At 33.0% G+C, this 23,065-nt stretch overlaps 3 protein-coding genes across 4 annotated transcripts in view; 1 reads left to right on the plus strand and 2 right to left on the minus strand.

Moving 5' to 3' along the window:
- The window catches only part of Tasp1 (Taspase 1), a 38,174-nt gene that overhangs the window by 11,217 nt on the left and 3,892 nt on the right, over window positions 1-23,065 (minus strand). Inside the window, exons 2-6 of the mRNA XM_074118797.1 lie at window positions 3,974-4,062; window positions 3,837-3,904; window positions 3,493-3,764; window positions 2,259-2,335; window positions 2,109-2,176 (exon numbers count right to left, since the gene is read on the minus strand). Of these exons, the coding sequence (XP_073974898.1) occupies window positions 2,109-2,176; window positions 2,259-2,335; window positions 3,493-3,764; window positions 3,837-3,904; window positions 3,974-4,055 (567 nt within the window). The 5' untranslated portion in view covers window positions 4,056-4,062. The remainder of the gene's footprint in view (window positions 1-2,108; window positions 2,177-2,258; window positions 2,336-3,492; window positions 3,765-3,836; window positions 3,905-3,973; window positions 4,063-23,065) is intronic.
- Rop (Syntaxin-binding protein Rop) lies at window positions 4,337-21,162 on the plus strand. Of its 2 annotated transcripts, none has more exons than XM_074116147.1 (12): window positions 4,337-4,706; window positions 10,618-10,755; window positions 10,848-11,003; window positions 13,236-13,339; window positions 15,908-16,056; window positions 16,150-16,365; window positions 17,132-17,233; window positions 17,334-17,541; window positions 17,638-17,886; window positions 18,279-18,472; window positions 19,453-19,607; window positions 21,082-21,162. In XM_074116147.1, exons 1-12 carry the CDS (start codon window positions 4,679-4,681, stop codon window positions 21,141-21,143), a joined length of 1,761 nt encoding a protein of 586 aa, XP_073972248.1. In that variant the 5' UTR covers window positions 4,337-4,678; the 3' UTR covers window positions 21,144-21,162. The 2 variants fall into 2 exon arrangements, with proteins under 2 accessions (XP_073972248.1, XP_073972185.1); XM_074116084.1 differs by lacking the exon at window positions 13,236-13,339 and adding an exon at window positions 12,233-12,336 and having other exon boundaries at window positions 4,415-4,706.
- LOC141447970 (gastrulation defective protein 1 homolog) lies at window positions 8,254-13,219 on the minus strand. Its single transcript, XM_074115986.1, has 2 exons — window positions 12,749-13,219; window positions 8,254-10,328 (listed from the first exon to the last, which is right to left on the minus strand). Exon 2 carries the CDS (start codon window positions 10,293-10,295, stop codon window positions 8,466-8,468), a length of 1,830 nt encoding a protein of 609 aa, XP_073972087.1. The 5' UTR covers window positions 10,296-10,328; window positions 12,749-13,219; the 3' UTR covers window positions 8,254-8,465.

Genomic DNA, 23,065 nt, shown 5'->3' on the forward strand with positions numbered 1-23,065 from the left:
TCTTGTTTTGACCCGGGAGATCGATCTACTAAAACCTCGTTTTGACCCGGGCAATATTCTTATTTGGTTGCCAGATACACTAAGGCAGTTCACATTCAGTCTTTAATTATTATTACTTTCAATAATCTAACGCCAATAATAAGCCGTTCTTCCATGCAACTTCGAGCTAGTAGTACCCTAAATTGTGTATTGTCCACTATATTTCGAGAGTCCAACCAGCATCGTAAACTATAACTCCCAACTCTCAGCCATTTAGAAAATTGACACCTGAAATTGGACATTCCTCATTCGTCTAGCGGTATTCTAAGACTTTTTTTTTTTTTTGTCTAAAAGGAAGGGCTAGTCGATTTTGCATTTGAAAGCTATTCTAGCAGAGGGTCCAGATAATCCAGTCGAATACCAGTTTATAAAAGACCAGTTCCGTCCACTAGCTCCTCAAAACTATCTATTATCGACGCTTTCTGTTCACCAAAGAAATTTTACTCTACACTCTGCTTTCAAAGTGCACCTACATCTGATTTAAAACTATAAAAAATAGATTCCAGTTCATGAAAGTAAAAAAAAATTATATAAAAATAGCTAATGTTTTTGTTCCATTTACACATTGAACAAGCGTCAAATTATAGAAAGATGGCGGCAACTATGTTAGAAAAATAGCAGTTTATCTAATGTTCATAATGTTATTTCTTAAAAAAACTGGTTACTCTTGAAAGTATGAAACCCTTTTTTCCCACCTTACTACTTCTTTTCAGATAATAATGAATTAGATTAATGATACCAGTATTGTTTTGTTAGTGAAGAATAAAGATAAGTTATTGAGATTTATTATGAACATGTTACCAAAAAATCTTTATTTAAAAAATAAATTAAATAAAAATGAACTGCTTTAGATTGTAATAGGATATATCTGTTAAATATTTTCAGAAACACATAGAATTCTGTAAATATTTGTTTAATTTGTAATTTACTGTGAAAATTGGTGGACTGATTTTTTGGTTTAAATTATTTAGAAGCTTAGTCTGTGATTTCTGCTACTGTCACCTCTAAAAGTTTGTTTTTTTAACCTTTTTTAGAATATAGAAATTATTTTTCAGCATCTTAGAAAAATGTTTGGTTTAAAAATGTTCAAATTTTGAAAATTTCTTAGCATTGAACTCAAAAATTAAAAAAATATATTTAAATCAGGACTTATTACAAATATCTGAATGATATATATAAATATTATTTTCAATGAGAAAAATAAAAAAGCTGTTTATTCGTATTAATATAATTAAATGAAAGACTGGTTTTTACATTACTTCATTCTGCTTGTTGATTACAATTAAAACTATTTTTTGTTTCATTGCTTTTTTTTTAGTGAAAAATCATAAAATGATTTGATGTCACATTAGCGAATAGTATTAATAAATGTATCAATGGGAGATAAAAAATTATGTAAAAAAAAGTAAATATACCAAATAAATATGTATTAGAATAGTATATGATTTGTTTTTATCTACCTGAAAATAGACTAACGAAGACGGACATTAAAAGAGAAGCGTAGACTAAATCCAAGGCTCAATGATTCAAAACTTCCAGGTCAATGTCCTACATCTTTTGCAGACACTCAAAGCACAAACGATTCTTAGGATCAAAAAGATTTAACCACACAGCATGGCTAGGTTGCAAAGGTTCCTAATTATGTTAGAAGCCAATGCTAAAAATCATGTTCCATTAGGCCATTAAAAGTTCTCTAGTTTTCAACAGTTATAAGGTATTGCGGAATATAACGAAGTGGTTTCGTTTTCAAATCGATACACGGAGGCTGCAGCAGCAGCTTGGTTAAGGACCGTACATTTCAGTAAAATAAGATTTAAATTAGGAAGTTGCTTGCTCCCTTTCTGCAAAACTGTTCTAAAATGCAAGTTGTTTTTCTGGACAAAGTTTCCAAATAAAAGTTTTACATCTAAGCGTAGATTAAACGACGATAAAATAAAATCTGGAGCCATTTGCAAGAGTAGCAGCAAATATTTATTCAAATGACACATTAGTGGCATACCTAACCATACTCGTCTAAAAATCATTTTAAAAATAAGAATATTAGAAAATTACATTTATAGAATACGTACGGATAAACAACCATTTTCTAGTTTTTCTACTTTCCTCTTATATTTTCGATGTAATCGTAACGTTTTATCTAAAAAAAGAAAAAGAGTACAAAAATTAACACATTAGAAAATAAAATATAACTAATCACATAATTTGGGTACATTTCTTACTCGTCAACAAAATATTTGGAGAAACTATAAGTCCTGCTTGTTCTGCAACATTTCGGGCACCTTTTCCAACCATCAGGCTGAAATGTATATCTTCCATTAAAGTATAAAAAGTTGTTTGTTATTTTTTAATTTTCTTGAACAATTTAAGTTATGAAATTAAACAGATTAACGAGGTTCCAGCATTATTTAAAAAGAAGATCACTAATCTTAACGTGCCCAACTCCTCTCTTATATTTCCGTATTCTTTTTATTGTCACAAATAAGTTATAACCGTCTAGATTTTTTAATCTTAAGATTTACTCTCTCAGTGGCCTCTTAGCAAACTTTTGGCAAAAACTCTTAAGAGGTCGCTGAGCATCTAACACTAGGTAAAGCCACTCACTCGCCTCTACTAATGAAGACCAGGCGGCTATTCCAAGGGGCCGTTTTAAGGAGTTACTTAGTCTAGCTTCAATCGCGGACAAGGTAGATGACACTGTTTTAGCGGCCAGCCTGGATTGCCTCAGAGCCCGCGCCGAATGAATCTGGCATTGTACCTTTCTTATAGCACAAGAACCCGGAAAACATATCCTTTGGGTACCTCACAGTGGAAGAAATGTAATAGAAATAAATTAAACGGTCTCTTCTATCTAGGCTACGTTAGGTATGAAATGCTAATTTAAGGGATCTCTGGTAACTGGAGGCCACAGGAGATATTATAAAAAGGGGAAAATTCCTTCTCGAGAATGAAAACGGGTTAGCATAGTAAGCCTCTATTAGCTGCAATCTGCTGGGGAACAGTGTATGTCCCTTGTTCTAATCTACTCTGATTGCGCAATTTCTTGGAATTGGCGTATACCTACAGCTAAAATAACGAAATGACCAAAAAAAAGGAAGAATATAAAAGGGTAATCAACTACAATACTTGGAAGAAGGTTTAGTGTATGAGTAAATGAGAGCCCAGCGTGTTGCTACTTTATATTTGTAAAGGACATCCGTTCCACTTTACACGACACTTATTTGTTAGCTGGACGTAAAGCCCGTCTGAAAAAAAATATATGCAGTTATTTTAACCGCATACTGTGCTCTGGACTGCACAGACATACTCTCATCATTACTTTTTTCTTTCCCTGTACATTTTTTTCTCTATAACCATTTCTAGTGAATAACGAATCAATTATTTACAATTATTACAGCTACAGGATCTTAGATGTAATGACTTTATTTATTTATGGCTACATTAACAATAACTTACCAAGGAGAAACCCTCTGAAGTGTAAGTGCATGTGATTGGTCATCTAAAATTTTTCGAGCGACCATTATGGGATTTTTAACACAACCCAAAGCACCGACAGCGCCAAAATTAAGACTGGTCCCATCCATTATACTTGCATCACATTCAACTGTACCATCCCAGGTTAAATTCGAACCAATTCCTGCATTGGTCAATTCAGAATCTTCTAAAAATTTTGTAGCAAAACAGGCAACATTAAGAGCTGATTCGCCATTCTTTAACTTGTCCACAGCCTGTACAAAAAATTCTGTTTCAGTGTACTTAATTTAAAACGTAGCATTTTTTATTTATACAATGTTACTTACTTTTCTACACGCTGTCCGGCAAAGCATTTCATATTCTGGCTTTAAACTATGTGAATGGTTACCGGCTCCTAAAATAGATAAATACGCTCTAATCGAAAGATCTGACTCTGAAGATTTACCAAACGAAAAATATTTACCAATATGTAATGCTATAAATCCTGTCATTTCAATAGTATCTATTTCCAAATAGATACCTGCATTGAAGAACCAACCACTCATTCACCAACTATAACCAAAACAAACAAATTAATAGAATTAACTAACAGTTTAGATTTAAATCGTATCAGTTACTGAAACAGCAAGAAACGTTAATCGATTGTTGATAATTGAAAATAGAATGAACTTCAAGATATTGAATTGATATTGATAATTAGTTGATTGTTTTCATAAATGAGTGAGTATTGTTATATCTTCCAGCACATGAATTTTTAAAGTCCATATTTATGATGTGAGTGAGTGAATGATATGAAATATTTCGTTCTAATTTATTTGTCATTCTCAAAAGATTTGGGTAATTTTATTATAATGATTTAGCACAAAGATTTCGATCAGAAAAAATATTTTTTAACAGATTCAAGTTTTAGAACATTTTTGGGAGGGTGCTCTAGAATTGAGAACTCGAGACAGTGTAAATTATATGAGACATTGTTTAATGTGAACATAATTTTGATCCACATTGTGGCTTCAGTTTGCCTGAATTGTGAGGCACAACTTACTTGAGTAAGGAAAATAACAACAACAAATAAGAAAAAATTGAATAAAGTGGGTTAAAATAGAATGCGCTGTGCTCTGGCTACCGTTTTAGTATCACTTCGAACATAATCATATCACTAGTTGTCAAGATGGCGTTGAAGGCGTTAGTTGGGCAAAGTAAGTTAACATTGCTTAATTTAAAACAATTACCATTTTTTAACTGTTTTTTCATTCAAATTTTGCCAAAGCCTCTCTTGGTTTTAAATTTGTTTATAATTTTCCTAATTTGTGAAAATTGCTGATAGAATGAAGTACAGAATTGCTTACACCGATCTTGATTTTTATTGAGTTTTATAAAGAGAATTATCATTCATTGCATATTTTGGAATCATTAATATCAAATAATTTATGGAATTAGTTTGAATCCTTACTTCTAATCTTTCATTTTCGAAAGTGTGTAAAAACTGTATCTCCTGTTGCATTTGACTAGAGAAGATTCATTATTACACTTCAAAACGTTTTTTAAAGTATAAGTAAATTGTTATACGAAATTATTCAAAAAAATTGTGATAGCTTAATCTTTCTGAAGGTTTTTAATAAATTAATAAAGTTTACTGAAGATAATATTTCATTATGATTGTTAAGCAAAAAGTTCTCAAGGTAGTAAGTAGGTAGTCTACTGATAATTTTGTAGTGTTATCTTTAAAATTCACAACACAATAGGTGTAAAGTTAAAAGGAAAATCAAAGCCTACAGAAGGAAATGCTTATTTTCTTTCTAGAACACACACATACAAGTTCTTAAGGGGTACTATAGTTGATGAATTAATCTTAGTTTTATTCGTCCCATTTAATGTTTACCATTCTAACCATAGTAAGCTATGGTAGTAATAAATTGCTTCAATTAAGGGTTCAATAAATAGTTTTAGCACAGCCGATTGATATATTGTTACATGATTATTGTCATCTACGTGCTTCTATTGCACAGAAAGGAATTCTTAACATTTTCCAATATCTATTGTTTTTTCATTCGGTAGAAAATTAGTATTTAAATATTTCAATAACAGAATCATTTCGTAGCATGTTAACCCGCATAACTATGGAAATAATGAATCATATTTAAAGTGACCTCATCAGAGATTGCATCATTTAATAAAAACTACAGAATCTAATGTATATATTTTTGTTTATGTTCTGATTCAAGCCAAGGTTCTTTTTCAAGTGAAAATTTAGAATGAAAAGTTTGTAAATGTTGCTTTTAAAAATAAATTTTTACTTGGTTATTTTATTTTTTTTCAATTCAAAATTTAATATTTTTGTTGTGCCAATGCATTAACAACTCTTTAAAATATATGACCCCCCACACCCACTAGCATATTATGCATCATGAAAGTTTTGAATTATCGATCAGACCTTTTTTTTTATTCTTATAAATTGCCTCAATGTTATTTTCGTATCTTAAGTATTGTGCAGATTATTTCATGTATAAATGATTATCGGAGAACATATATTGTGATAAATGTATTTAATGTAAAAAAATGACGATTCATATCCCTTAAATATTGTATTTTGTTTAAAATATTTGTTTTGATACATCTAATTGTAAAATATTCTTATCCGGTCAAAAATTACCCTCCTTTTGGCAAGCTATTGGACATCTTTTTCTTCAATTGCAGCAGTGACTTCCACTAATGTTAAATAAAAAGTCCTGAATAAAATGAGCCATTGATAGAACACATTATAATGTGACTTCCAGATCAGAACTGTATGCAGATTGTTACAGTTTGAGTTGAATTTTTGTGAATGTATACACTTATGAGCATTAATATAATTTAGGAAGAATAATCTCTTTGTTTTACTTAAAGATAGGTGTACTCCGGAGCAAAGTGTTCACAGCGGAATTTAAAATGAATTATCTATCTGGAGTAAATTCATAATTTAGAGCTACCTTTTACTATTAATCATAAACTAGTCAACTACTTTAGAAACGAGCTAAACTTAACCCTGCCCACAGCATATCGATTACTCCAGCAGAACTACTTTCCCTTACGTTACTTGTATTGTATTCTAAAAACCATGGGACAATATTTTTCATCTATCTGTTGCCATAAAGAAAAGTTATAAAAGGAAACGTGTAAAGGAATGAGGAAGAATTCATTACTTCAAATGGTAATTTTTAAATAAGTGTTCATCTCTAGATAAAATCTTGAGAACGCATTATACAAAAATTAGAAACAAAGATTTCTGTTAACATAGGAGACATCCGGTCGCTGCGGATGAAATATTTGGTGTGGACTTTGACCACTTAGCCTTACTTTTTTTTTATTACAATTAAAAAAAAAAGTATGCTACATTTTAAAAAAAATATAGGTAATTTTATGTAACACTTCGTAGCCAACCACATTATCAACTGTTTTTAGAAATCATTGTACCATAGTGACATGAATCGCTTGCTGTACTAGTATCGCTTCTCCAAAGAAAGCGTGCTATTAAAACATTCGAAGTCCTGCTTATTATGCCAGTAACATTGTGAAAGAAAACCCTGACTGTACATAAATGTCCTCTTCTCCTCATATAAATAAGTCTCCGATAGGACCGACTTATTCCAGGATATAAACACAATTGATGTTTCAACGCTTTTTGGGAAGAACACCAATTAATACATTTTCGCTACCTTCATTTCAATTCATTTGTATTAGAAAATTTATCAGTTGTAATTGTAATAATTGTATAAAAGTCTTGTGAGTGTTAACACAACGTTTTTTTAAATAAAAAAAAATGTGGGGGCCGGGGTGCCGCAGGGGAGTATACTTGGCCCCGTTCTCTACACAGTATACACATCAGACATACCTGTACAACCCTCTACACTACTCTGTACATATGCAGACGACACAGCCATACCTAGCCACTACATCAGCTTCATACAAATTACAGACACACATAAAATAGAATCCTGGGCCAAGAAGTGGCGGATTAAAATGAACCCACAGAAATGCCACAGCATGCCACGTTTACTCTACGGCGGGGCTCCTGTCCACCTGTCCTCTTCAACAGCAATACTCTTCCTTATACAGATCTGGTGCGCTACCTTGGGCTCTACATAGACAAGCGACTCACGTGGAACCCACACACTAGACTTAAAAAGACAAGCAATGACAAAACGTGCGAAACTACTTTACAGACTTCTTGGACGACGCTCCAAAATACCCATTGAACTAAAACGATTAATATACAGTACTATCCTCAAACCAATGTGGACTTACGGACTAGAGCTGTGGGGTTCAGCCTAACCTTCAAACATACGGACTGTACAGACTTTTCAATCAAAACTACTTCGACAGATAGTTGACGCTCCCTTCTACGTGACTAACCTCACTCTGCACAACGACCTCAACATCCCCTTCGTACACCTATTAGCCAAGACTAAATATCAAAAAATTCCATAGTGCTCTCTCCACTTGCTCCAATCCTCTAGTACAGTCTCTCGCCTCTCTGACATTTCTGACAATCCTCCTCGCCGACGGAATCGCCAGTGGCCCCGCGACTTCTTTGCAGTCTGAAGGCCTAAAATTAATATCCTGTAGAAAGTGCTGCCGCTGGGCAGTTTCTTTCCTCCTGCCTTTCACGCCTCTATACTTCTATCTCCCTATTTACTTATTGTATAGTGTATTATACAGATTGTAAATAACAAAATAAATTTAAAAAAAAAAATTATAATACTAAGATACTGTTGCTTGAATTTACAGGTCTTTATTTTAAATAACATTCACAATTATTGTTTTAACTATGGGCATGTGATCTACTTACATATATTACATGAAATTACAAAGTATTTACAGTTTATTATAAAACAAAAGCATTCTACACATCAATTCTAAAGATTACAATACAATTTTGAATTAATTGCCTTGGAGAAAAATGGGGCAGAGGGCAGGATTTACATTTTTGCTTTTTTACTGCTGGGTTCGTCTTCATTATCTTGTTGGAAAATAGTTTTTGGTTGGGTCTTTTTATAAGCGGGTGCAATCCAATATGGGTTTTCTTCAGCTTCTTTTGCGAACCTCAGAATAGCTTCTCTGGGATCTTGGTCATCATCTACACGTTTGCTCAGCCCGAGATTACGTATCACGTAAGAACTAAGCGTTGAACCAGAAGCGGCCACCCGGCCTCCTTGACCAGTCTTTATCGGCAAATCAGGGCGATGCGATTTGACCGGATCAAGTCGTTCTTTCTCCATTTTCTTTTTGATTGATTTATGTTTCTCTTGGCGAAACATTGGCAAGGCATGTGGCGTGATGATTTGTTGTGCTGCGACTACTTCTGATTGCTTCACTTTATGTCTGACTTTACCCGCACAGAGTTGTAATCCTCGTACGCTTTTCTCGTTAAAATAACCTCTTATAATGCCGTCTCCACAGCCGATGAACAATTGATGTAACCTGGGGTGCCACACTGTTTGTATGACATGGGATTCAGAAACTGTAACTTTTTTCACGAGTGAAAAAGTTTTCGTATCATAAAAATACATATCACCGTCTGTTTCACCTTTCTTCAAAGAGACGCCAGTAACTATTAGCGCATCGTTAGGACTGAACATGCAGTTGGTGCTGCTGTATCTTGAATAAAGATTGTCCGCAGTAAAAAGTGATTTGGTGAACATCCTGAGATCCCACAATTTTAGGGTATCATCGCCACCTCTTGTCGCCAAAGTGCTGGATCCATATGAGAACGTGATGCAGGAAGTTTCTGTTCCAGTTTCGTGCGCTAAGCGAATAGTTTTTGCAGGATGAACAAACGCTTTGCGATGATCCCATAGTTGTATCGATCCATCAATACACGCACATGCAATAGTGTTTCCGTCTCTACTGTATGTACACGCTGTAGGATGAGTTTTTAGACCATTACGAGCTCTACATTTTATTATAGCTTTATGTTTGTTAGGCGTCTTTACTTCCCATAATCTACAGGTACAATCTTCAGAGGTTGTAAGAAATTCTTCCCTGGTGCGTGGATGCCAACATCCACTAGTAAGCGGTGCAATATGACCTTTTGTACGAGCCATATCGGTAACATATTGATCACCTTTAATGCATTCTGCAATCTCATGGCCATCTCTGTCCAATACTTTCGCCTGAGACATGCCGGACACTACAAGTACAGCGTCTCCTGTTGAAGAGAAATCCACACCTTTTATAGGATTATTGCCGCAAGGCATTAATGTTCTAAAACTCTGCATCGTAGAATCCATTCCGGCAAAATCCCACAGTCTGATGTCATAATCTACAGAACCAGTGCTCAATCTTGCACCAGCCGGATCTAAAGCGATCGCCACAACTGGCTTTGTTCCATGGCTTATTGATATATTCGATGCGATTGGTATATCATCAGCGAGATCATCTTCAGTTTCACTGTCTTCAGAGTCCTCTTGTAGTCTATTCTGTTCTGTCATTAACTTTAAATGCTCTGGTATTGGAGGTCCTATTTCAGCTTCATCTAAATCATCTTCATTTCCAGCTTCACTTGTATCTTTTTGCTTATCAGCTTGTTCTTTCTTTTCATCTTCGCTTAAAGATAATTTAATGTATTCAGGAATTGGAGGTCCTATTTCATCTTCGCATTCTTCAATAGATTTTTTGTCGATGCTACTACGTTCTTGTTCGTTCTTTTCCAAATTTAATTTTGTATGTTCTGGAATTGGGGGTCCTACTTCACCACTTTCATTATCTTCACTTTCTTCATCACTAAGATAAGCACTTAAAGCATTCATAATTATTCCTTATTTGATATTAATGCTTCACAACTGCAAAAAAAAAAAATACAAGTATTCACTTACATACCAGAATTATTGATATTGCACGAACAGCAAAACTAAAAAACAAAATAACCTGAATGTACGCTACTAGCTACTAATGGGCGAGGTTATAAGCTGGAAGGGGTAGAGTACACTATCGATCTTAATATACATCGATGTTTATGTATACATGTCACTCTGAGCAACATGACCTTAAAATAATTCAGAACCCTCCTCACAAAACTTGAACTTCAAATTTTTGATTGTTTTATTATTTAAATTTTATTTCATTTCACAGAAATTATGAATGATGCCATCAAACAAAAAAAGAAGGCTAAAGAAGTGGAATGGAGAGTACTTGTGGTTGATCAATTAGCGATGAGAATGGTGTCAGCTTGTTGTAAGATGCATGAAATTTCTGCAGAAGGACTTACAAGTAAATAAATAATTTTTGAAAAGAGATTTATTTAGTTCCGATATTCTCTCTGTTTATATACAATATTTACTTTTCTTTTATTGTTATTTTAGTTGTTGAAGATATCCACAAAAAAAGGGAACCATTGCCCACTATGGAGGCCGTTTATTTGATAACACCTAGTGAAAAGTCAGTTCATGCACTTATGCAAGATTTTGCTTCACCTAATCGAACCATGTATCGAGCAGCGCATGTTTATTTCACTGAAGGTTAGCAGATTTAAAACATTATGTATCTCTAAAATGTCTCTCTATAATGTATCTGTAAAATATTTACTGTCCAAAGACCGAAACTGCCAAGAACTGGTACAATGAATTTAAATTTTACATTTTTTTTTTCGCCCAACCAGCGGTAACTCGGGTTTTATTTGATTTGTTTTGTATACCAGCTGAACCATTAATTCTTTTAACGTAATAGTCGCTTTATGTAAGTTTTAATTTTATTTTTTTAAAGTAATATTTTGCAGTGTGACCAAACTGTGCTATTATGCCTCACTAAAAGGTGCTAAGTGAGACCACCCACTTTACATCACTCTCAAATGATGAATCATCTTCGCCAGTTTTCTTGGGATACATCTTCGAAGGGTGTTGGGAGTCGGAAGTTAGGAATTATTCGGTAGGAGGCCTCCATTCGATGATGAAATTCTCTTCCAATTTCCTGGTTACTTAGAAATAGGAAGAAGCCAAAAGTTAGAATAAGCACTTCCTAGTTTCAAGTACATACATTATTTATTACTACGCTTTCCCTAGATAATCCAAAGATAATATCGTGAATTTTGAAGTTCTTGGACATGAATACAACCCTTCAAACCCCCGCCAGTCACATAGGCTCTCTGGAAAATCCAAAGGGACGAAAAACTGGCCAAAAAATGATTCCCACTTCTTGGTGCTAGACATTCTTCACCTTTTAAGAGAAGGTATTTCCATCTTCTCCTACTCTTGGTGATGCAAATTTTCTGGTGAAGTTCATGCCCTCCGAAGCGTTAATCAAAGATAGGGTACTAACTCCGAAGGTGCGCCTAAAACAATAACAACATAAACTCGTGAGTTAGAACTCACCGAAGGTTTCATTTTTTTTCTATGGTTATCTTGAAAACCATTTCAGCTGATTAAGCACAGTATAGTAATTCATTAAATAAAAGGTTAAAATGACTAGTTTTTTGCTTTTCTTTTTCAGGAAAGTTAATTTTAGGGCGTTTCATAAATGTGATTTCAAGGAATTTTATAATTTAGCGTTATAAAACACCTTGTGAAATATCGTTGATTACGACGCATGCGCTCCCCGATTAAGTTTTTTTCCCGATGCTTTTTTTTCGCGATTATGTTTTAAGTTTATTATTTATAATTTTTTTTCTTTTCAATTTTTTTTAAATTTTAATTCTATTTTTTTGAAACTTTTAAATTTAACTTGTAAGCAATGAATTAAGTATTATTTACAGCTTGTCCTGAAGTATTATTTGAAGAATTATGCCACCATCAAGTTGTTAAATATATTAAGACACTGAAGGAGATAAACGTCGCATTTATTGCTTACGAACAACAGGTAAAGACGATTTTGACCAAACCAAATCAGAAACAGTTAAATCAGAAAAAAGTCGCACCGAAATTATGTATTTTGTGTCTTTCCTACTAAATTTTCTTCTTTTGTCTGATTAACACATTAAACAGAATAACTGCTATTTATTATTTACTTTTTTGTTTTTATTTTTATTTTTTAAATTAATTGAGTGTGGTACTTTGGGTAAATTGGATCTAGGTTATCTAGGAGAATAGAAGTGCATTGAAACTTCAGCATGGGACTTTTTATCACCCAGCGCATTTTACAGTAACTTTTTATTACACTCACCGATGTTAGTAGGGCCTTGATAAAAAACTGCAAAATATTTATTTCCGGTTTTTTAACATTAATTGTCGAATTTTTTTTTTGGAGGACTACAACTTCTGACAATACTAACCAAACACTCTTCTTGTCCAATTCGTAATCGCCTGGATCAATGTTTCTTTCATTTCTGCTCTCGCCTTGGGCTCAACTCTCGAAGCAGCTACTTGATGCTTCGTAGTGATCATCTTATATTGAGATTATCGTCATTCCTCGGGAATCCACGGAAATGCGTCCAAAAGAAAAAAACAGCAACGAAAAAAATCATAGAAACGTCCTGTAGAATGCGCTAGATGAACCGGTGCTAAAGATTAACCATAAAAAGCTTTTTTGTTTAACACGAAACCCTAATTTTATGGTATTTTGGTTATTTTCAGTAAATTTGATCCCCTGTACATTATTTTAACTTGCTTATTGTTATTACTATATGTCTAATCCAATGTGAATGTGTTTTTCTTTTTTGGGAGAGTTTTCCTGAGCACATTTTCTTTTTGTTTTTAACTAACAAAATAACCATAATTTTAACACTTGCTTTTTATTGTGTCTGTCTTTTTATTGGCTAGTGTGTCAGGAGGAATTATTTAACGAGCTGTGCAAATCTTTAGCTGCCAGAAAGATAAAAACGCTGAAAGAGATCAACATTGCTTTCTTACCGTATGAAAGTCAGGTGTGTTTAGGTCTCCTTGATACGTTGCTGTCTGAGATTCAATACTTAATAATTAAGAAATAAATGTGGAATGTGATTTGCATGGCTTTTTTTTTTTTTCGTTTACTTAGCTTGATTTTATTTTTATTTTTAAATGGAAAATGCAACGCTTGCTTGAACATTTTCAACGCCATTCTGTTTTTGTTTTCATTTTTGCTACTTCAATTATCTTTTATTTAATTTAATTTTTGTGTAAATAGTATAATTACATTTAAGTAGTCTTAGTGTATATTTATTTTAATATGAACGCAGTTTTTAATAGACGTTATGTTTGTAATAGATTTTTCTCTTCATTCTCCCATATTATATTTACTGATGCATTTATAACTTAAAATTTCAAATTAATTTATTACCTACTCTCTGTAAGCTGCGACCTTAGTATGGCGGAAGCGCGTAGCGTGGTGCGATTAGCGTTTCGTGGCGTGAAGGCGCCCAACTTTTGTTTTTTTTGTTTTAAGGACAGTTCCGGTAATTACGCACATCCCTTCTCTTACTAAGTAAATTCTTATTCCAATTAGCCCGTAAAAATTTATCCTTCTAAAAAAATCCTGTGAAATTAAAAATTACAACCAAAAAAACCCTGTTTCCATTTATTTACTCAGTACTCCAATAAACCCGTCCACTATTAAGGCTTAAATGAACACATATTTTTGCTAACGGAAATCATCAGAGGAACTAGCAAAGAAAAACAGTACAATTTTCGGCGGTTTCGCGCTTACCCCGCTATGTCAGCTGCAAATTTGCCACAACAAGTTGCGCATCAACCCTTCCCCATTCATGTAGAAAATCTATTATATCGGATCTCTGGTTGGTAGAGCTTAATCTAGTCTCCTTTAGCTAGCCGCTAACTAAGACTATTTATCTCGAGTGATGCAATGTTACTAATTTCGGTTTTATTCTTCATTTAGCCCCTTAACGTGCACGCTCGAGTTAACTCGAGCGCGCTAAACTGGCCAAACTGTGCACACTCGAGATAATTCGAGCGGCGTTGTTCTTTATGCTGCTATAATTTTTCGCACACGAATATAATCGAGAATTGAAAATAACAATGTAAAAGCAAAGAAAAACAATCGTTTTATTGATATTTATCAAAAAAACTGTGCATTAAGGGGTTAATATAAATTTTCTTTATAAATATTCATTTTTGATATCATAAATTCTAAAGACGGCCATTATGAGAGTAATATTCATTAATGAAAATTAGCTATTTATTAAACAGAATTTTTTTGCCCTATTTCCAGCCCTAATACAGAAATATTTTTTTTACAGTTCGTTCTAAAAAATTTATTAGGATTTCAACTTGTTCTATATTTTCATTAATTATATATATTTTTTTTAACAATAACATTTGATAAATAGTTTAGAGTGGTGCATGTTCGCGTGTTAAAGTAGTATTTCAATATGCGCGACGCCACGCAAAGCGAAGGGCAAAAGTTTAGACAGGACCCTCAAAGGGGTTGGGCTAAATCCCGTACCACCTTGGTTATCAGTCACATTTTGGCTATGTTACTGATTCTAATAATTTTTTGACTAATATTATTTGTTGGGTTGGGATGTGCCCATTTAGAAAGAAATGATCATATATTTGTTGATTAATGCCGTTTTATTTTATACTCTTTTTTCTTTGGAATGTCAAGTAGTATTTTGATATTTTAAAGCATGTCAATTATCAGATTTTTTGTAGGCTTCTTTTAAGAAATTGTATTAATTATTAGAAATTCGTGAAATTTGCGAGCTGAATCTTTAATCATATTGTATGCCATATTAACTGAATGAAAGCCCAGACATAGCGAACGAACTGGATGCTAGAAAAAACTTCACCCTTTCTTAGAATTAAGTTTCGGGCTTGAAACTTTCACAGTTAATTTACATTAACCTGATCTCAATTATAGTAGCATGTCAGTGGGTGAAAAAAAGTACTATACAAAAAACAATACATTTCTTCGATTAAGTTGATCTAAATCTTCTTTTGGGCTGAACTAATGCCCAGATTTGCTGAAGATGATGATGCAGCCAGCACCTTTAAGTTACTTTCTGATATTAAGGGGAACACCTCTTGTGCGCCGACCCATCCGTACGTCACATGTAGTTCTATCACTTTAAAGTCGGGAAAAGTGCCGGCCAAAATGGACTTCCCCTTTCAATTAAAATCGATTTTATTCGATTAGTCGATTAAAAAAGCTTATAAATCTGCCTTCTTGTAATTGTTGACATAGCGAAAGTTATACTTTTATCATAAACCTTTAGGCAAATTCTGATGATTCTATTTAATTAAAACTTCTGAAAAACTTCATTTGCTTAGTTTCTATAAACATTGATGTAATAAACGTTAACATTAAATAAATCGTGAAAGTTTCAAGCGTGTAACTTAACCTCTTAAATTTTTGTTTCGCAGTTTATTATTTTAATTAGTGACTAGCTAGTTTTGTTCGGTTTTATGTAAGTTGTATTACACTAATTTTCAAAAGTTTATTTGTTATTCTTCTACTATTGCCCTTATAAATTTACAAAACAATTGCAAATTAACAGGTATTTTCACTCGATGCACCAGAAACATTTCAATGTTTTTACAATCCATCCTTAATAAGCAGTCGAGTGGCCAATATGGAACGGATTGCTGAACAGATAGCCACTCTTTGTGCCACGCTTGGTGAATATCCATCAGTACGTTACAGAAGGTATGTTTTTGGATATTGACTTAGATCTACACTTGGACCAATAGACGAATTTCAGTTAATTAATATTTGTGTTTCTCTTATTTTATTGGATAGTGATTTTGATCGAAATGTTGAACTTGCGCAAATTGTCCAACAAAAACTGGACGCATACAAAGCTGATGAGCCAACTATGGGCGAAGGACCAGAAAAGGCTAGATCGCAGCTGATTATATTGGACCGAGGATTTGACTGTGTATCACCGTTATTGCACGAGTTGACGCTACAAGCTATGGCTTATGATCTTCTCCCGATTGAGAATGATGTTTACAAGTAATAACAGCTGGTTTTGTTGTATTTGAGAAGAAGTATTGCAATAGCGAAGGTTTTTTTTTTTGAAAGTTGGTACATTAGAATTTTGGAATTTGCCAATCCTGCTATTCAATTTCCTCCCTACTTATTATAACTGAATGAAGGGATATTAATCAACCACTTTTATCAGGACATTCTACTCAAAAACTATCCTTGATCCTTGAAGAAGGATCAGAATGACCTGTGTTGTTGGTTGTATCTATGCTATGATCTCGTCTGGCCTCGAAAGTGCTAAAGAACCTATATCGCAAACAAGCGATAAGGTTTGCCACTTTTAGGTCGTCTCGTCCAAGTAGTTAACATTCACTCCTTCTAGAAACAGACCTTATTGTACTCCATTCCTCCGTCTTAGGGATTGGCTTGTGTTAGTCTTCTTCAGCAGAGCCTATCTGCTTCCTGAGATTACGTATGTCGAAATGCGAGTGTTTACATTATCTATATTCTCTGTATGTCTATAATATTTATTTGTCTGTACACATCCTGAAAAAGCATTTCACAAAATTCACTTACCCTAGGAAACTCTCTCACCCAGAGGCTCCGTTTTGCCACAGTAACTCCTTTATCATGGATCTAATAATTAGATCATTCTCGGAATTAGTTTCTTTTCAGTCTCTTAAGTGTAAGAGTGAATGTTGTTACGACTAAACACCCAGATCCAGAATGAAGCAGCTAATACACTTCCTTCTGCGTTATTCTTCCACTAAATAGCTCTAATTTATTCTTCTAGGTATGAAGCAACATCCGGTCAACCAGATAAAGAAGTTTTGCTTGATGAGAATGACGAATTATGGGTTGAATTACGACATCAACATATTGCAGTTGTGTCTCAGTAAGTTGGCAGTTCCTTTTTTTTTAATTCAGTTAAAAATCAATTTCTTTGATTGTTGATTATGGAAATTGATTTTGTGTATTTTTTGAATGTTTTAAAGGAATGTAACGAAAAATTTGAAAAAATTCATTGATTCCAAGAGAGTGCCCCAAGGCGATAAGCAATCAATGAGAGATTTAAGTCAAATGATAAAGAAAATGCCACAGTATCAAAAAGAGTTGAGTAAATATTCAACACATCTTCATTTGGCCGAGGACTGTATGAAGGCCTACCAGGGATACGTGGATAAGTTGTGTAAAGTTGAACAGGTTAGGAATTGTTAGATTGTATTTCTAAATTTCGGTCTCCTTTTTTCTGCTTCACTTTTCTCGTCATCTTACCAATGTATCATCCTGTCTTTTTAGGACTTAGCCATGGGTACGGATGCAGAAGGTGAACGAATCAAAGATCAAATGCGAAACATTGTACCCATCTTATTAGATCAAGCTGTATCTAATTATGACAAGATGAGAATCATATTGCTGTACACATTATCCAAGAATGGTATTTCTGAGGAGAACCTCAACAAACTTGTACAACATGCCCAGATACAGCCACACGAGAAACAGGCCATCGTAAATTTAGGAAATCTCGGGCTAAATGTTGTTGTGGACGTAAGTTTTATTGGAATTTATATTTTGTAATCTTCCTAACAAAAACTTACTGTTTAATAAGGATTGAACAATCTTTGAAAAAGCCATTTTTTGTAACTTTTTTGTCGAAAACTATTTTGTTTATGTTGTTTCAAAAAATTTACACTTTTAGATGATGATTAACCTTCACTTTAAAGAAAATTTCGTTATCTTTTACATGAAAAGCGAAAAAAAGACATAAGATGTATGTTTTTCAACCCTACGCTGTTTCGTAGTTTTAGGCAAACAACCCTTATGCAACTGTCCCAACGAACAGTTTTAATTTGTTTTTAAATGTGTATACAATTAACAGTATTCATGTACAAATTAATTATCTCAATGATTTCTCCAAATTTATTCTTTTGTCTAATTAGGGAAATCGTAAAAAATTATACCAACCACCCAGAAAGGAACGAATCACTGAACAGACATACCAAATGTCCAGATGGACTCCAATTCTTAAAGATCTAATGGAAGATTGTATAGACGATAAACTTGATCCAAAACATTTCCCATTTTTGCTTGGAGGACGTGCAGCTTCTTCTGGTTATGCACATGCACCGGCTAGGTAAGTTTCTTTGCGTCTAAAATTTTAGTTTAAAGAGTTAGAAAAGTATATAAGTATATGAGAGCTGTAGTCTCACATTAACTGCTGTACGGATATTGAGTACTTTGTCGTTCCCTGCGTTTTATATCGTCTGGATATCGTAAACTTTTCTTCATTTTCTGCTATCTGAGAACGAGTAGGATAACTAAACCATAAGTTTTAACGCACTTTACTGACAAACTAGAAGAGGCCATTATGCTATAACATAGGAAATTACTGCGATAACAAGGATTAGCTTTCTTTTTATTGAGTATTATAAAATTAAAAATCAAGAAAGCCAACATTTAAAATAATTATTAAAAATTAGAAAACAAATGAAATCTATTATTAACATATTATAGAAATAAAAATATAAGTTTATGCTTATTCACAGAATTTAACCCCTTAATGCACAGTTTTTTTGATAAATATCAATAAAACGATTGTTTTTCTTTGCTTTTACATTGTTATTTTCAATTCTCGATTATATTCGAGTGTGGAAAATTATAGCAGCATAAAGAACAACGCCGCTCGAATTATCTCGAGTGTGCACAGTTTAGCGCGCTCGAGTTAACTCGAGCGTGCACGTTAAGGGGTTAATAAAACGGGGCAAATAATAACGCGAGATGTTATCGTAGTCTTTGAAGAAGTTAGCCTTATATAGGGCTAACTGTCTGATCAGCATCACTACAGAGATATTTATTCTCAGCTCAATAACATTCATTATCAAGGAAAATATTACTGGAAAATTGTTGAGCCATGAACGCAAAGAGCTTTGCGTGTTCCCAATTACTTCAATCGCAGTTAAAGTAGTTATTGAAGAACCACTCGATTTTACTCTTTTGAAGGAGATAATTTATTTTTCACCCAAACAGCCTAATATAGCGTTAAATAATCGCTATTGTTTTCTTGATAATCACGTTTTTCTTTCTTTAATTGATCATTTTTTTTTTTTTAATCAGCGCACGTTATGGACACTGGCATAAGGATAAAGGACAGCAGACGGTGAAGAATGTCCCAAGATTATTAGTGTTCATCATTGGTGGTGTCACATTCTCAGAAATACGTTGTGCTTACGAAGTTACTAGTGCTGCTAAAAATTGGGAGGTTATAATAGGTAAGTGATTAAATACTCTTCTCTCATTATATTGATTTACATTAAACTTTGTTTGTATATTGATTATACACCTGCAAATAATCATATATGTGTTATTAGGAGGAAAAAGGTTTAGAGAAGATAGCTTTTCGTCGTTCTTTAATTATTTTTTGAAAAAAGATGTCCACAATTTTCACGAAAACCATTTGAGCTGAATCGTTTAATTACTCACGCTAGGACTTAATATCCAGATGTACGGTTAATAGTATTTGGGTCCCTTTCCTCGCATTGTTTCTTTTCTGGGGCTTTTATATTTCTACCACTTTGAGTGTCAGAATGTTGCTGCTTAAGTTTGAAAGTTTGTAGAAAATTCCAGGAAAATCTACCACTACTATGAGATCTTTAGTATGAGAATTCGTTTGTTTTTTAATACCCAATTTCCGCCGGAAATTCATGGTACGACGGAACAATTCTGTGTTTGTAGAATTATGTTTTTACAATATGCTCTGTTTGTTTTTGCCGGCATAACTCCTGTGAGTGTATGAAACAGGAGAAAATTATTTTCATGAAAGAAAACATCATTAGGATACATACATTTTTTTAAATTATGTTAGATTTGTAGACTGTTCTATATATGGATGTGATAATAAAAAAAAATGTGGCTGTGTCATGGACACGGCCGTGTGTTGTACGTGAATACGTTTACGTAACGGGCTATATTTTTTATATAAAATATTTTTATTTATGTATTTAGGATGAAACAATGGGTCTTCATAATCGACGATCGAACACAATCTATGCCTATACAGTCCGTTGTCGAGGTAGAAGCGATTTCATCATCCAATTGCATAATTTCAACCGGCCCCAGCTGCAGATGTACTGACACCGTCGTTGATTGATTCGCTCGGCCGCATTCATTCTTTTACGTTCCTGGCACAGCTTGACTCGGTCATACGGTGTTTTATTATTACCATTCGATTGTTCTTGAGAAGCCCTTTCCATCCGTATACGATCTCTGTATTTTCGACGCGTATAGGGCGACATATATTTTTGATAATATTTTTTCATTCTAACACCTTATTATATTCACTGTCACTATTTTACACTAATGTTTTATATACAATAGATAGATCGTGATGACAGGTGACGATTAAAACATCGTATCTTCTCCGAGTCAAAAGTTATACTAATTGCAAATCTCGATACGCAGCAAAATGATCTCAAAATGGCGGCGCTTACCCCTCCACCGCGCGCGATGCGTCACAGTTTATCGTAATGAATTCTTTGTTCCTTTAGCTATCAAGTGGTCTAATTTACTTTTGCATGTAGACGATAGATTCGAAACTGTAATGCCAAACTGTATCCCCCGATTTTGTTATCATTAGGTTTTTTTGGATTGCCTCCATATGATAGCAAATTTAAAGACGTATTCACGTCAAAAACTTCTTATTAATAATAATTCATGTTTACATTTTTTATTTTTATCTTTTTTCAGGTTCTTCTCATATTCTAACACCAGAAGACTTCCTCAGTAATCTTGCTAATTTGAGTAATTAAATTACAATGCTTGTGTTTTTGTTTATTGTTTTTTTTTTAATTGTGACAAAAAATTTATTTCATATTGTTATCACGTATTAGGTAGGGTATTAGTTAACGAAAGCAAACAATACAAAAATTTTAGTCATTCTGTAAATTGTGATAAAAGAAAAGAGAAGAAGTTTTGGAACAGAAAAAAGAAAGAAGTTTCTTTGGAAAGAACTCTCTATTTGTAAATTTAAAAGATACGAAAAAAATAGCTAAATTTATGAATTTAGAATTTCTTCCCATATTAATTTTTATTAACTTTACTTTTTTTTAAATTAATATTGTTATTTTATTTATTTATTTTTTTTTGTAAATATTACTTTACAGTATTTTGAGAATATATTTTGAGAAAATTGGGAAAAAGAGTTACCATCACTGAGAAAACTTGGAAAGTTTGATTTGTATAATTTGATAAAAAAAATACCTTATTACCAGGTATAATACAGCTGTAAACAAACTTCTTTAAATACTAGAATAAATTTAAGTAAGGTTGGTAGAAAACATCGATTAGCGAAGTCATCTCTAGTTCTAAAGGTTGCCGTATCGCATTTTAACTGGTTTCTTTATCTAATATCAATCTTTTAGGTGGAACGATAATCGAACGGTTTGAGGCGAGGCCCACAAAGCCAAGATTTATTTGGTTATTAGGTTAAATTTCCGGTGCGTTGGAGTTTATTTAATGGTTATCAAAAGAAATTCGTAGTTTGTTTGCTAGTCGCCTCCACAACACAACACCTCTAATTTAGTTGCTGGACCTAAAGCCCGCCAGAATCATTAAATAGCCATTACTATTTATCTTTTTTTTTTCTTTTTTTTTTAAAGATTTTTTCTTTATTTGTATGCCTTATATTCTGCGAGAATGATATTATGTATTATTTGGATGTTTACGAAACAAAGAATGAACATGTACATGCGTGAGGTCCCGAAGTTTAGAGAAAGAACTTCAATCAGACTCTGGATGCTGCTAAATCCAGGATTCTAACTGGAGTTTTATTTATATATATTTCACCAATCGGTAATCGATAATCCTGGTAATGAGAATCATTAGCTATTCACTAATTTATAAATCTTCAATACATTAGACTCAGGCCGCACTGTTATCTTATTTTTACGAATTTTTAATATTACTATCTCGCCTATAATAGGCTCGCAAAAAAATCAAGACTATTCCAAGTTAAGGCTAGCCAATCAACTGTTTCAAATACTGACCCGATTTTTTTTTTTGTTCTTTTTGCTATATTTTGAAACAGTTGAGACGTTATGTCATATGAACAAGAATGAAAGGTTACAATTTTACTTTGTAAATAACTACCTTTCATTTATGTTTCTTTAAATAATCTTTCATATTTTTACATTTGCCTTATAGAAGTTAGTGCAATATTAAACTTTGATAGTAATAACAACAAAAATTGAAAAAATTAAAAAACTTTTTTTTTTGACAAAAAATTAATGTATAGTTATATTCATTTAGCTTGTAAATTATATGTATTTGTAAATTAATTAATAACTATTTGTGTAATTACTCTATCTAATAATGTTTCAAACGTAGTAAATATTTTGTTCTACTTTTATCTAATTTTTTTTTTCTTAAATTTACATTCCAAATTGTTGAAATGGATGAAAGAATTTTCACTATTAAAAAAAAAAAAAACTTACAGAAGAAAATGGTAAAGTGATGTTAGTATTACTTCACAAAAAAAAAAGATTTCTCGTTTAATAGTCTTACTTATCAGTTGAAAAATAAAGAAGCTTCATTTGACGTAAAAATTAAAATTAACATTTACTTGCCACTACTAACTTAATTTTAAACCATCAGAATTAAATTTAATGCTCTTCCAATTTTTTTTTAGTTTATAAGTAAAATTGTTGCTAAAATTAGAAACTACTATTATAAT

The sequence above is a fragment of the Rhodnius prolixus genome, unplaced genomic scaffold, assembly GCF_049639745.1.
Source record: "Rhodnius prolixus isolate KJV_2025 unplaced genomic scaffold, Rpr scaffold_1, whole genome shotgun sequence".
Taxonomy (NCBI): domain Eukaryota; kingdom Metazoa; phylum Arthropoda; class Insecta; order Hemiptera; family Reduviidae; genus Rhodnius; species Rhodnius prolixus.

What these genes read in the sequence shown, in the direction of transcription:
- Rop (XM_074116147.1), top strand. Translation starts at nt 4,679, where the DNA reads ATGGCGTTGAAGGCGTTAGTTGGGCAAA. An exon ending in GAAGGCGTTAGTTGGGCAAA is followed by an intron (nt 4,707 to 10,617) that starts GTAAGTTAACAT and finishes TTCATTTCACAG; the next exon opens with AAATTATGAATGATGCCATC. An exon ending in TCTTACCGTATGAAAGTCAG is followed by an intron (nt 13,340 to 15,907) that starts GTGTGTTTAGGT and finishes GCAAATTAACAG; the next exon opens with GTATTTTCACTCGATGCACC.
- LOC141447970 (XM_074115986.1), bottom strand. Translation starts at nt 10,295, where the DNA reads ATGAATGCTTTAAGTGCTTATCTTAGTGATGAAGAAAGTGAAGATAAT.